General features: G+C 41.3%; 1 protein-coding gene across 11 annotated transcripts in view; it reads right to left on the minus strand.

Annotated features, from left to right (window-relative positions):
- Nucleotides 1–14926, minus strand: part of CBR4 (carbonyl reductase 4) — a 34931-nt gene that overhangs the window by 14936 nt on the left and 5069 nt on the right. For 7 of the 11 annotated variants that reach the window (XR_008309031.1, XR_008309029.1, XR_008309027.1 and 4 more), the window contains 4 exons: nt 14244–14380; nt 7667–7801; nt 7159–7317; nt 6089–6218 (listed from right to left, as the gene is read on the minus strand). Coding sequence is in view for 4 of the 11 variants with exons in the window: in XM_053257746.1 (XP_053113721.1) it covers nt 6136–6218; nt 7159–7317; nt 7667–7801; nt 14244–14380 (514 nt within the window). In the remaining 7 variants the exon portion in view is untranslated. Of the gene's footprint in view, nt 1–6088; nt 6219–6281; nt 7318–7666; nt 7802–14243; nt 14381–14926 lie in introns of those variants that run through there. The other 4 variants (XR_008309030.1, XM_053257747.1, XM_053257749.1 and 1 more) reach the window with 2 other exon arrangements.

Raw genomic sequence — 14926 nt, forward strand, 5'->3', positions numbered from 1 at the left:
TTTTTAACAGCCATAGAGCTGCTCCAACAGTGTGCATGCAGGTTTGAGACAGATGGAGGCCGTGTGGGCGCCCCACTGCTACTGCACAGAGGTATGTAATAGAAGCAGTAGCCATATGTAAGCCACTTACTAAGGAATAAGACCCATTCATCTCAGTGAGATTTGCTTCTGATTTGCATGTTTCAGTCCTGCTATATGGCTACAACCTAAGCATTAGTACTTTGAAATGAATCCCATTGTGAAAACGACCCCTCCTGACACCTGGGCCACATTTCCTGTTGCCTAAATCATGGTAAGTCATGATGGCAACACCATTCTTATGATGTATTTGCTGTCACTTAATTGTGTCCCAGATAAGTGTTGATATCTTGGCAGGGCTTTCTGAATTAGGGCTTAGCAAATGGATACATGAGATCAAATTAAGTGATAGGGATGTGCATGAATTGTGTTTTGAGATGCAATTTGGAACACATCCTCTGTCCCTTTAAAATGGAGGAGAGCAGGTGAATACCTGCTCCTCTGCTCGCCACCACTTCCTGAATCAGTAGCACTTCTTACAGCTATCTTCACATGCTGCCATTGGTGCTCTCCCCCATGCACACACATGGCCACCTCACATGCATGGACGCCAGTGTGTGTGTGCTAGCGTTGTGTGGGGGCAGCTAGGGGAGAGCACCAGCACATGAAAATAGCTGTGAGGAGTGCTGCTGATTCAGGAAGTGGCAGTGAGCAGAGGAGGCGCAGGTATGCACCTACTCTCCTCCGTTTTAAAGGGGCAGGGATATGTTCTGAATCACATCTCAAAACATGATTCATGCACATCCCTACTAAGTGACCACTATGTGTTGGGGACAAATATGGTGAAAAGCCTCATGGTGCCCTCTCTGGTTAATTAAACACACACACCACTCATCACCATGGAAGAACAGTTTCAGATTAGATGACTGTTTGCCACAGTGCTGTTGTAATATCCTGGCTAAGATCATAATTGTGCATATCCAAGAAATATTGAAACAGTGGCTATTTGGAGAACCTCTATGACAGGAGAAAGAAAGGGTTATTTCTGCTAATGAGAAGGAACAAGAATTAAGTAGAAGCACACACTGGATTCCCTTATATGGCAATACTAACCTCCATGTTTGTTTGTTCGTTTAAATTAAGCACAGAGACAAGATTATTCTAGATTAGGGCTGCTCAACTTCGGCCCTCCTGCAGATGTTGACCTACAACTCTCATAATCCCTGGCTACTGGCCAGTGTGGCTGGGGATTATGGGAGCTGTAGTCCAAAAACAGCTGGGGGACCCAAGTTGAGCACACCTGCACTAGATACTTGTTACGGAAAATGTTCACTAAGGAATTCACAAACTGCTATGCCTGCAGGACCACTGTTATGTGGGTTTAAATAAGGTCTAATTGTTTAAAAAGCATAGGAATATGTATTTGTTTACATAAAGTTTATGCATCCAGAATAATAGGTCTAATATCCTTGAGAATATCTCCTATGAAGTAATGGGGTTAAGTTCAGACATGCATGGTTTTTAGTTTGGTAATTTTTCTGCATTTATATGGTAAATTGTGTGTGTGGTATTGTCAGTACATAACACCCCTATTAGGTGTTCAGCCAACTAAGCTACAATGGCCACAAGACTGTACCTATAAGCCTTGTAAACTCTGAAGCAAACATCCACTGCATTCACAATTGCCTGAACAGGGCTAACCTTACTGGCAGAACACATTTTTTAGTAGTTTTGAGTCATAGTGGGTTTAGACTTTTCAATACGGTGCTCAACCCTTCAGGCCTGCTCAACTTAGGCCCTCCAGCTGTTTTTGGACTTCAACTCCCATAATCCCCAGCCATTGTGGCCAGGGACTGTGGGAGTTGTAGGCCAAAATCTTCAGAAGGGCTGAAGCTGAGCAGCCCTGACGTAAATGAATGCACTTGCTATCATGCAACATATAAGTTGGCAAGTCCTTGATCTTCAGGATCCAGCAGTAAATACGGATTTAAGGTTTGGGGCAGGATCCAAACTAAGCTAGTCATGCTGACAGTACTATTGAAATCAAAGAGATATGACTAACAAGTCTCATTAATTTCAGTGACTGAGTCATGATTAACTTGGATCACATCCCCAGAAGAGGGAATATTCCATTTGAAAATAGAAGCTGTTTACATTGCTCCCTTTCACACTACATACAGGTTGAGTATCCCTTATCCAGACTGCTTGGAACTGGAAGTGTTCCGGATTTCGGACTTTTCTGGATTTCAGACTGTTCCAGATTTTGGAATATTTTCCCTCACAGTCCCTAAGTCCAAGCTCAAAACTCTCCCTCACGGACCCTCGGTCCAGATCTTTCCCCCTCTCCTTACCCCTTGGCTCTAGCCATTTATTTTTCACCTTACTTCCTCCTTTGGTCTTCCCACGCTTGGCCTCCATCCATCTCTGCCTCCTCTCCTCTTGCCTAACATGGAGCGCGCTCACACCACAGAGGCTCTTCTGGGCTGTCGGAAGAGGAGTAAAGCCGGCAGCCGCGATAGGACACGTACCTACACCCTCGCAACCAGGGTAAGCGTGGTGCTGGCAGGCAAACATAAAGGCAAAGAAGGCACCAAAACACATGGCGCAAGGCTCGGAGCAGCAGCATGCTGCCGGGAGCCACCGGAGAGTCACCAAGCTGAGTGAGCTGAGGCATTGTGGTGGTGGTGTTGTTACAGCATGGTGTCCAGATTTTAAAGCATTCCGGATTTTGGATGTCCAGATAAGGGATACTCGACCTGTACTACTAATTGTCAAAGGATCGTTCAGACTAATTACTTCCTCCATATGCTATTATGCACTGCCAGCAGGCTACTGGTCATTTGTGGGAAATTCCATGATGAAAGTCACATCAATTGAGACTATTTTTTAAAGTTGTTTATTTTTCATCATTGATTTCTTGCAAGTGACCAACAGGTGGTACTGCATAATAGCACATGAAGTATTCAGCCTGAGCAATCCGTTTACCACTGCTAATATGGAGTGCAAAAGGGAGCTATGTGATCTGGACACAGAAGAGGTAAACATAAACAGCTCCTGTTTTCAAATGGAATATCCCCTCATCTGTAAATGCCTTTAGTCTGGATCAGAATTTTAAAAAGCAATTCCATATTGGACTGATCCTATTAAGACCTGATCCTATGAACTACTGAGGTAATAGGGTGCATATGTTAAATGGTAACAGCCAATTCATAGGGCCAATAGTTGGAACCCTAGTTAAATTCTTAGGCATTTTTTCAGACAGACAGAGCAATGCAGGATTCCGAACTTGCTAAATATAGAATGTAGCTTTAGTTTTAAAGTGTAAACTAATTGTCCATAAATCTTATTCTAAAGGGTAAATAATTCTATTTGCCTTGATCCAGATAAAAGTTTCCATGCATACTTCGCCCTAAAAAAAGGAAATGTTCACAAACAGCTCTTCCATGTATTTTCCCCACCATCCAAAATACCTAACCAGCAGACAGGTCTTTGAACACACAGCCCTACTTAGGGTACTAAGTGGTGGCAGTGAAGGGGCTGGGCTCAGTCCTCGCCACTATCCCCTGCATCTGAATGAAACTGTGTGAATATAGCCCGGACTGCCACACAGGGCCTTTGAACAATGGGACTTGTGTACACAGCAGCCTGTTACTATCTCTGGACAGTAACTGAGGCTGTCTTCACTTCTAGCCTTGTTGCAGATGAGTTGAAAAGCATCGTCTAGGTTTTTATGCAAAGGTTAAACTTTGGAACTTGATAGGTTAGCGCCATTAACTAAAGCAGTGAAATGTCAAACTACTAAACCTAATGCATTTCTTCCACCCTCAGCTTTCCTCTAGAGAAAATAGGAATTATGGTATTCAAATTCAAGATTAGTATCTAATACAACATACCTACCTACAACAGCCATGAAAGTAAAATAAATGAATTGCATCCCACCTGCTCTATGTAAGTAAAGTGATATCAAAATAAACAGAACCATTTAGGTTTGCTTCAGGCATGAATACAGCCTTGAAAATAAACCTGCTATACTTTTTGACAGCAAAGTAATAATATAGAGACTGGAATATTCTTCCTACAATGAGTTGGCTGTGTGGTTAATTTCATTGCTGGTATGTCACAAGATCTAACCAATAATTTATAGAAACATTTTGCTTGCCAAATCAGTAGAAGAAAATATCTGTTGTTGTGTTTTGTTCAACATGATAATGATCACAGCAGAGGTGACTCAGACCTCAAATCTATAACAGCCCTGTTTTCTTTTTTAAAAATGCTGTTGCTATAAAAACACACACTCAGGCACATTATTAGACTGAGATCATGTTGGTGTTATAAATGCAGACAGAAGTCAATGTGGCAAAAATAGAGGAAAATGTGGGATGGTGAGGATGTAAACTGAAAAATGAGTATCTTCTATATATTTAATTCTCTTAGGTGCACCTGTTGCTAATCCCATGCATGGCAGCTGCCAATTAGCAACAGGGGGCCGTGGGGTGGGGAGGGGAGCAACAGCCCAGCGAATTGCCGGCCGTGGGAAGGAGGGCAGGGAGAAGCGGCGGCCCAGTGAATGGCTGGCCGCCAGGGCAGCAGGGAGAAGACAGCTGACGGGCAGCCACAAATGGCGGCTGTGAATAGCAGGTGGGCCTGGCAGGTGGGCGACCGTGACCAGCGGGTGGCCAGCTGGAGCAGCTGCAACCGGCAGCCCTGGTGGGCCGCGACCCCAGCAGACGGGTGACCACGAATGGCAGGAGGCTGCCATGACTGGAGCAGCAAATGGCGGGCAGCCGAAGCAGCTGCAAATGGCAGGTGGACCCGGCAGGCGGGCAGACGCAGCGCCAAATCTCCTAGTACTTTATATTTCAATAGTAATATCTGCCATGCTAAATCACAGGGAATTCACCCACAAACAGAAACATCTCAAATTATTATGTAAAGGCCTATTTGTCCACCTTTTAAAATGCTTAGTGAGGCTCATCAACAGATCCGCAGAGGCAATGACAATCTTAAAGTTTCAAAGGATGGGAGTAGAAATTCACCATGATAACAGCAGCGGCAGAACTCAAACATTGCAAGATACATTTTCAATATATCCTCTTCCTTTCCTGGAAACCAAATTCTTGTGCCAACTAAACAATTACTCACAAAAAGAAATGCATATTTATCAGACATTTGTTTTCAGCTGTCAACATGTAAAAGTCCAGTCCAGCGGTTCCCAACCAAGATTCCTTCAGATGTTGCTGAACTTCCATCATCCCCAGCTGCCATGTAACGTAGTTCAGCAACATCTGGAGGAACCCTGGCTGGGAACCGCTGGCCTACGCATTCTGGCACAATATTACAGCCCGCAAGCATAAATTGAAGTGTGGGAACGCTGCTTTGATAAATGTGATGTACCTCAAATACTGTTAGATTTCATTAGGAGGATTCTTAAGTGAACTAAGAAATATTTTATCTACTTGTCCAATATTTTTACACAATGCCTGCAGACCAGACTGACTACATTTAAAATCTCATTTATTCTAGCAGATTTCTAACAGGTCAGGGGGTGGGGGGAGTGTTACATAAGAATAGCCTTGCTGGAACAACAGGCCTATATGGGACTGGAACAAGCCCCATACAGCCACCAGACGTCATGGATAGAACTGTCCTCTGTGAATTTGTCTAAGCCTAAGTCTAATGGTTACATAATCGTTTTTACTGCTGCTTCTGGGTGTTTTTTATCTGTTGTATTGTTTTATGCCTGTTTTTATATGTTTTTATACCTTTAGCATGATGTTTTTATTGTATGTTTTTAACTTTTGTAAACCGCCTTGGGGCTATCTTTTAACGAAAGGCAGTATAAAAATGCAAAAATAAATAAATAAATAAATATAAAAGCCCCTTTTAAAGCCACCCAAGCTAGTGGCCAGATGTGTAGAAGGACATTATCATATTAACAGTTTTATTTCTTCCTATTGATTCCTTCCATGGAATTTGCCCTTTTCACAGCTGAGTCGACACTTTCAACCAGCTGTCACCATGACCCCAAAATTTCTCTCCTGGTCAGTCACTGACAATATTAAAGGTTTACCTGGGAGGCACAAAGGATTCTTAAGAAACATGGCTTGGAGGTGAATGTTATTTGTACAGCTCCGATGACCTTGAGACAGTACTTAGTAAAATCAAGACTGTATGATGATAAATGTGAAGCTGAAGACTGCCTAATTTGTGATAATAAAGAGGGGAGGTGTCAGACAAAAGGGGTGATATATAAAATGGTATGCTTAGAGTGCATGCAGTTTTATATTGGCGAAACTGGTCAACCCCTGATAAAAAGATATAAGGAACATCTGGCAGACATACAGCATAGAGATAGAACAAAACCATGGGAAGTGCATGCTAAAGAACAACATCAAAGCAGAATAGTGAATACAAAGATATTTGCCTTGGCTGTGAAGACAGATCTGAGGAAACGAAAAATCAGAGAAACCATATATAGATAACAGTTGCACCCAACTATAAATGTTAAAGAGGAAATGAGGGAAGCAATGAAATTCATTGGTTATTGAGTGTATGAACTTCATCATGCTTTTGTGTTCTTTTCCCTCCTTCCACAGTTCCCCCCCACCCCCCACCGTATGTGATACTGGGAGCTGCACAGGGTTGGTTGATTACCTTTAGTTCTTTAGCTGAATCATGGTGTGCTGTGGAGTTGTATTTAAGAACAAAACTCAGCCACCTTACTGAGGATGATGTCTTACATCAAAACATCTGCTATTTTGTTACATCTGTGGTTTAGTTTTTAAGTTTTAAACTTTTGAATTTTTTGAACTTTTAACTTTTATTGCACATTAAAGAAGGTCATTGAAAAAGCTTTAACGTAAGTTATTCTAGTTCTCCAGAAAAATCCTCCCTTCCTCTTGTGTGTAGGAATCATGAGGTCTCATTTAGTGGCAAACAAAGAGAACGTGCTTATCTAACTACAAGCAGCATTGCAAGCGCATGATTTAAAGTCTGCCAGACCACCCATAATTTGTATAATTGATTCAGAATGCTAGCAAAACAGCTATCATCCCAATTATTAATATTGGTTGTGACTTTTAATTATTAAGTAAGTTTCCCCCACAATTCAAAACTGCTTTTAAATCAGAAGTTGCAAACCTCCATCTACAACTAGAACATGGCCTGTTACATAAGGAGACTCCAGAAGAAAGAGCACAGCTTTGGCAACTTCTTGAGGCTTGCCAAATCGTCCAAGAGGAATAGTTTTTTTCAACTGATCTTCTTTCAGATGTGCTGTCATCTCTGTATGAATGAAGCCTAAAGAAGCAGGAGGGGGAAGAAAGATGTTGTTTAAGCAAGAACTAGTAAAATCTGGATATAATTCCAGTTGTCACCTATGCATAGCCTCCCAGGAGTCAGAGTCATCTGTCAAAACTCACGTCAACTCAACTGAGAATCAAATGAGTGAAAAAAGGTTAGAAATGTGTTTCACCTAATTGCATGGGGGCAGTTCAGATGCCCCCTGTCCCACTGCAATCAAGCAATTCATGGGGAGAGAGACATGCATGCCTAAGCTCCCCTACCACATGTTACAGGATCATGGCCCAGTTTGAGTACTGCCCGAACTGGACCCTTAAGGGGAAAAGCAACTTAACTCAAAACTAACCTGGAGCAACCATGTTGACCCGAATGTTCTTTCTTGCTACTTCTTTAGCAAGAGAGCGTGAAAATCCAACTAATCCTGCCTTGCTGGCACTATATACACTCTGACCAGAATTGCCCTTCAGTCCAACAATACTTCCTAAAACAAAGTGAAACAAAGCAAATGGCAGGTGCAGTTCAAGAGCAAGAACAAGGCAGCTTCCCATCCCCCACCATGATAGTGTACTTTAGAACTTCTAAAGAGAGAAAATAAGTATGTAATGAATTATTCCCATCAATAGCACCATACGTGGGGTTAGCTGAATAGCACCAAAGAAAAAACATATATCTAAGTAGGTTGGATTCAAATATTTCCTGAGTCTATTGTATATTAATAATGTGTTTAAAATTGTTAGTGGCAGAACTCTATAAACATTCACATTCACAAACTTGTTTTGTTCCAAATAGTGGGAAAATGAGAGCAGACAAGTAGATAAGCAAATTTTAAAAATGACTTTAATTCTCAAGCTAACAAGCACTATTCAATGGGCGAGCACAATTGTGTTCGCTTGTGCCAAAGAAGCTGTGTGGGCAAAAATTTCTATCTATAAATTAAGAGAAAGTGATTTTAGTCACCCAATGACTGAAATAAAAACAATTTTAAATGTTCCATTTTCTTCTCACAACATGCTATACCCATTTCTTTTATGTAAAATAATAATATGAAAATCAAGTAGTTCGACTGAAATCAAGTCAAACTACTAAATAAAAAAGGCACCAAGCATCTCAAATATTCAATCCATCTTTGGCTTATCATGTTATTTATTTAATTTTTTAAGCACCTATGTGCAAAAATGTTTTTGCTTTAGCAACATTTTAAAAAATAAGGGATACTTCAGAATTGCAATGATTTACAATCATGATATACAGGGCACTTTTCTATTAATCTTTTAGGCTCTGGAAAGGAATCGCTTTTTAAAAAGTAGTTCTGGTAAGAACTAATCTGCCTACTTTACTTTCACTATCCCTACAACTGGACTAAATTTGGTCCAGATTAGTTAAGCAGTTCACAAGTTAGCCTTCTTGTGCCTCAAATGTTTACATGTCCGCCATCTTGAACTGAGGTGGATGACTTCATAACAAACTACGCCATTAAGGTGTCCCTTTGTGTCACTCACTACAACTGCACCACTTGTGCCTCAAATGTTCACATGTCTGCCATCTTGAATTGGGGTAGATGGCATCATCACAAACTATGTCCCTATGTGTCCCTACAATTGTACCAAATTTAGTCCAAATCGATTCCCACTTGTGCCTCAAACATTCACATGTCCACCATCTTGAACTGGGGTGGATGACATCATCACAAACTACGCTTTTGAGGTGTCCATATGTGTCCCTCCAACTCTAGCAAATTTGGTTCAAATTGGTTAAATGGTCCACAAGTTGGCCCACTTTCGCCTCAAACATTCACGCGTCTGCCATCTTGAATCAGGGTGGATGACATAATCACAAAACTATGCCACAGATGCACCTATGTGTCCCTACAGCTGTAGCAAATTTGGTTCAAATTGGTTAAGCAGTTCACAAGTTAGCCCACTTGTGCCTCAAATGTGTATGTTTCCGCCATCTTGAATCAGGGTGGATGACATCATCACAAACTACAAAAGGACCCAACAAGAACCCATCAGCATATGACAGCCTGAAGATTGGAATTTTTTTTAAAATGAATTCTTTAAAAAATATGCATGAGGCATTAAAAGCTATCTGATTTATATATGGGGTAAGTATGCAACATTTCCAAATATCATGAAGTAAAAAAGTAATGTAAAAATAAATATTTAATAAACACTCTCTTCTAACACATAGACATAGACAATGTATATAAAAATGTACAAAGACTTATCAGTGGTAAACAAATGTAGAACCACCAATTTGTAAAGGGAAAATTCACAACCAGCCTTGCTGCTAAGAGACCCAAAGTAAATATTTACTTTGACTTGCAATACAACTTGCAAGTCAGTCCTCCATAAGTTAACCTTCTAGGCATATGGAAGTCCAGTATGAATAGAGAGAGGATCCAGTTGTCTTTGAATCAGATGGAGATGTAAATTCTGTGTCTTATGGGGTGTTGTCAACAATTGCAGATCATCTGCCATCTTGAATCAGGGTGGATGACATCATCACAAACTATGCCACTGAGGTGTCCCTATGTGTCCTACAACTGTACCCAATTTGGTTCAAAAACCAAATTTGGTCCAGGCATTGCAAAGCTAGTAGTGGGAGGACACACAGACACACAGAATGCCTGGTGATCTCATAAGCTTACTTTCCTTAAGGAAAGTAGGCTAAAAAGATACAGTCAACCCTTTCAAATAAAGATATAAAGCTACTTAATATCTTTACTCGTGCTGCACCAATATCTTCTGAAAATAGCAGCTGACATCCAAACTAACAGTGAACATGATGAAAAATGTTTCGTGCATACAGCAAGGGGAGGGGCAGTTCTCTTATATTATCTTCCTTCTGCAGCCCATTCTCCCAGATATTTCTGAGAGATACAGAGACTGCACAAGTAAGGATGGATTGCAAGGCTGGGGCGGTGGGGGGGGATCACCCTTCCCCTTGGTGGGCAGGGGAATAAAACATTTCTCAGTGTGCACAAGGTTAGTCTGGACATCAGCCGTTTTATTATTATTTATTTACAGACAGGTGTTATTGACTGGTTTGTTTTATCCAGACATCGAGTCCTTCCCGATGTTTTATTATTTCTTGTTTACACAGTCAGATGTGTTATTGACCGGTTTGTTTTATCCAGACATCGTTGTTGTTGTTGTTATTATTATTACTTCCATTTTCTATCCCGCTCTTCCTCCAAGGAGCCCAGAGCGGTGTACTACATACTTAGGTTTCTCCTCACAACAACCCTGTGAAGTAGGTTAGGCTGAGAGAGAAGTGACTGGCCCAGAGTCACCCAGCTAGTTTCATGGGTGAATGGGGATTTGAACTCAGGTCTCTCTGGTCCTAGTCCAGCACACTCTAACCACTACACTAACCACTACCACTATCTATCTATCTATCTATCTATCTATATACACACACACTATATATATATATATATAGAGAGAGAGAGAGAGAGAGAGAGAGAGAGAGAGAGAGAGAGAGTATGTGTGTGTATATATATATATATATGTGCACACACACACACACACACACACTCTATCTATCTATCTATCTATATACACTATACTGTGTGTGTGTGTGTGTGTGTGTGTGTGTGTATACACACACACACCCCTACCTTATATATATGCCTTCCCCTGCCGTGAACCTCCGTGTATCTTTAAAAACCCCAATGCTGAGGATATGGCTACTGGGTGGGGGGTGAGCCAGTAGTTCTTCCACACACACACACACACCCTGCAGTTACTGCAGCAGTTACTGCGCAGACGCGCCTCTCAGTTGGGAAGCGGCGCCGGGCCAAACGGCAGGCCACGGCGTCGCTCTGCTTGCTATCCACCGCCCGCCGCTGCCGCCAGGGTATGTGTGATTGGAAGGACTACTACCTCACACACCCCAATAGCCATCTCCTCAGTCGCGCGGCAGCTGGAATGTGAAGGATTTTGGTTAACAACACGGAGGTTTGCAGGGGGTGGGGGCTAGGTGGAAGGACTACTGGCTCACCCCTCACCCAGTAGCCATCCCCTCAGCATTGGGTTTTTTAAAGATACACGGATGTTCGCAGCAGGGGAAGGCAAGCGGAAAGCTGCTTGCTTGCTTGCCTGCCTAAAAAACAACACGGAGGTTTTCAGGGGGTGGGGGTGGAAGGACTACTGGCTCACCCCCCACCCAGCAGCCATCCCCAGCCATCCCCTCAGCATTGGGATTTTTAAAAATACAGGGAGGTTCACGGCAGAGGAAGGCAAGCAGAAAGCAATGCCCTAATTATTATTATTATGAGACAATAGTTCCCTTTAAGCAAATTGCACCACCTTATTTGGGGCACAAAGGATTTTCAATCAACTCCTCATTGAATCTACAATGTTGTGACCCAGATCTGACATGAATGAATAGTAAATAAAACATATTTCCAAAGGTTTTAACAGAAACTTAGTAGTACTTTGAACATTCACCACATCTTATCTTTGGCAAAGATAAAATCAGTAATTGATACTGCTTCCTAACTTGACAAGATTAACTGCCTTGGCATTTAAATCCATTTCACTCCTGCCCAGTTCTCTCAACCAAACATGCTGTTATTTGTTTGTTATTTCTTTGTGTAAACCGCCCTGAGCCATTTTTGGAAGGGCGGTATAGAAATTGAATGAATGAATGAATGCAGTGAAGACATCAGAAGATGACTTTTAACTGTCATTTTCAATGATAAGGTGATTTGGTGGTGCCACAACCATATTCCACATTCAAAAGTTAATATGTCTTGCAGGGGACCCACAAATTTCTACATGTGGTAATGTTTTATTTTACTGCATGGGGGTGAACTCACAAGAATGCTAAATCTCATGAAAATGTAGCATTGTCTGTAGAAAATGTAGATGTCTGCATCCTAAGATTAGATTTGTTATTTCAAATGAATAAATTAACTCCAATCTCTCTCACCTCTGCAGTCCCCAGCCACATGCATCTCACTTATATACCCATTTTCTCTCTGGCCTTCTCCCCCTGCCCCCCGCCCTTCTTTGACTGCTCCCTCAGCTTAACATCCTTTCCTAGGCCTGTCAATTCCTTTGTTGCCTACCCAGGCTCCTGCCTAATTTTGCTTTTTCTATGCCTCTTTACCTAGCTCCTTCTGCAAGATCTGAGCAGCTTATAGAGACTTTCTCTCTCTCCCTCAAACCAAACCTACCTATCCTCTTTCCATTTCTTTCTTTTTTAGCTTCTTTCTTTCTCTCCCTCTCTCTCTTCAAGCCTGCTCCATCCTCTTTTCCTTTTTCTATCCCTCTGTCTCTCTCTCTCAAGCCAAGCCTGCCCCATTCTCTTCCTCAAGCCAAGCCTGCCCTATTCTTTCCCTCTTTCTTTCCCCATCTCACTTCTCTCTTTCCTTCATATAAAAGCCTGTGTGGTGAAGGATCAAAGTATAATCTTCTTATCAAAAATTAAGAGAAAAACCTCTCTATTTTTTTTCCTTAGAAGTGCTCCATATTAAGTGTGATGATTTGGCAGAGGTGGAAAGAAAGAACAATGCATTTTATTGTTATGTATTTTGTACAGATTGTATTTATTTTATTAGAATTTTTAATTCAATTTATTTTATTTTAATTAAAATTAATCTTGGCCTGCTAGAACTTCAAAAATTAAATTTTGATTAAATTCATTTTAATTATTTTTATTTTTATTCAATTAAATTAATTGATTGATATTAAGTATTACTTTAATAATCAGCACCCTAAAAATTGACCTCGGCCCCCATGAGCCAAGTCACGATCAGTTTTGGCCCACCAGGTCATTTGAGTTGTGCATGCCTGTAGTATAGTACTAATAGATAAACTTGAAAGCCCTTTACTAAACGCTGGTCCGGGAAACTGTGCATGAAGAATGTAGCGGTCCTTGAAACTCTGCATGAAGAATTTACCAGTCCTTGACTCCAAAAAGGTTGAGAAACACTGGTCTAGAATATCCAATGGACATCCATGAATTCCACATTAAAAGATTCAGTTACGGGTTCCATACAAAGAAATCTTTTGTGCTGACATTCTCAAACTGTAGACCCCACATTCCACCACACCACAAGCAGCTTTATAAACTTAGAACATTTAATAAAAATAAAAATACTCCTTGGTGAGAACGGGGATGAACATGCAGTTAATAAAAATTCTCCTTGGTGAGAATCGGGATGAACATGCACTTCAGCTAAATGACAAAAAGACCCTCCAGGTGAGGATCTCTCTAAGCCGTGGGCAAAATAATGCCAAATAAGTCCTGGTAGAAATAACAGGTTGAGTCCAAGCAAATAGCTTTTAGTGTTATTACGTGCAATGCTTGTTAAACAGTTTCTAAAACAGTCTTCATGTTTATGCTTGAGCAAGCTCCTTCACAATTAGAAGAATATACTGTACTTTTGTTTCACTTTCCTTGCTTTTCCCCATTAGTATAAAAGAGCCCTTCAATGAGTACCAGATTCCTTCCACATGTAAAAGGGCACTTTTGGATCTAATCCGGCGCGGCTCGTGGATGTGCCTCCGGGGGGGGGGGGCGGCGGCGGGTGGCTACTTTAAGGTAAACGGAGCCAGTGCTCTGTGCCACCCAGCAGCCCCCGCGACTGGGAATCGCCTCCGCCACTCACCTGGCTCCCGCGGAGACGAGCCCCCGCCAGCGGCCAGGTGAGTGGCGGAGGCAATTCCCCACCACGGGGGCTGCTGGGTGGCAAGGAATACTGGCTCCGTTTACCTTAAAGAAGTTGCCCCCTCCCCCCCCCCGGAGGAGAGTTCACAAGCCGCGCCTGGATCTAATCTTACATCTCCAAAAGTGGCATGATTAACTTTGAGTCATATGTGTTTACGTGTGAGAACTTTTAACATCCTACATTTGTTTCTAAAAAAACAAGTATTAATGAAATGTAATCAAATTTGCTTAGGCAGACGTACCTACATTAACGATAGCACCACCCTGCTGTTGAATCATACTCTTTACAGCAGCTTTGCATGTCAACATTGTTCCCACAAGATTGGTGTGAAGCTGGGATATCATATCATCAGCCTTAGTTCGCAATAGTAAGCCATCTCTATTAAAAATGAAAGAAATTAACATTAATTCATAGAGAAATGCCATTGATTAGGCTCAAGAACAAAACTGAAGAAACTGTTCTAGCAAAAAAAATTATGAAAAGCAATAAAATATGACCATGTTAGTTATTTTGATGACAACTTACTACAGTTAGTAAACATTTAGTCTAGAGAGGCACTGATGTGTAAACCCTAATGACTGAGTACCTGAATACAGATACCCAATGTTGCTTATAAAGGACTAATATCCTAAATTAGCAAGCTTTGTTTTCTTGAAGGAACTGTTTTATCTTTGCACCTTTGCTCACTTCAGGTCATAGTAAATTGCTGTAATAGTAGTAAATTTTAACTTAGGCCCTAAATGATTTTTAAAATCATTTTATCCTGTTTTATATATGTTGAATTTCAATTTATGTGCACTGACTAGGGATACACATATCAGGTATATGCATCCCCATCATAATCACATGTGTCAGGGGCTGTATAGTTGGAATCAGCCCTAAATGAAGGAATGCATTTGAAAAGAAGCAGAGCGGTAAATAAAG

Source organism: Hemicordylus capensis, chromosome 5, assembly GCF_027244095.1.
Source record: "Hemicordylus capensis ecotype Gifberg chromosome 5, rHemCap1.1.pri, whole genome shotgun sequence".
NCBI classification, from domain to species: Eukaryota; Metazoa; Chordata; class Lepidosauria; order Squamata; family Cordylidae; genus Hemicordylus; species Hemicordylus capensis.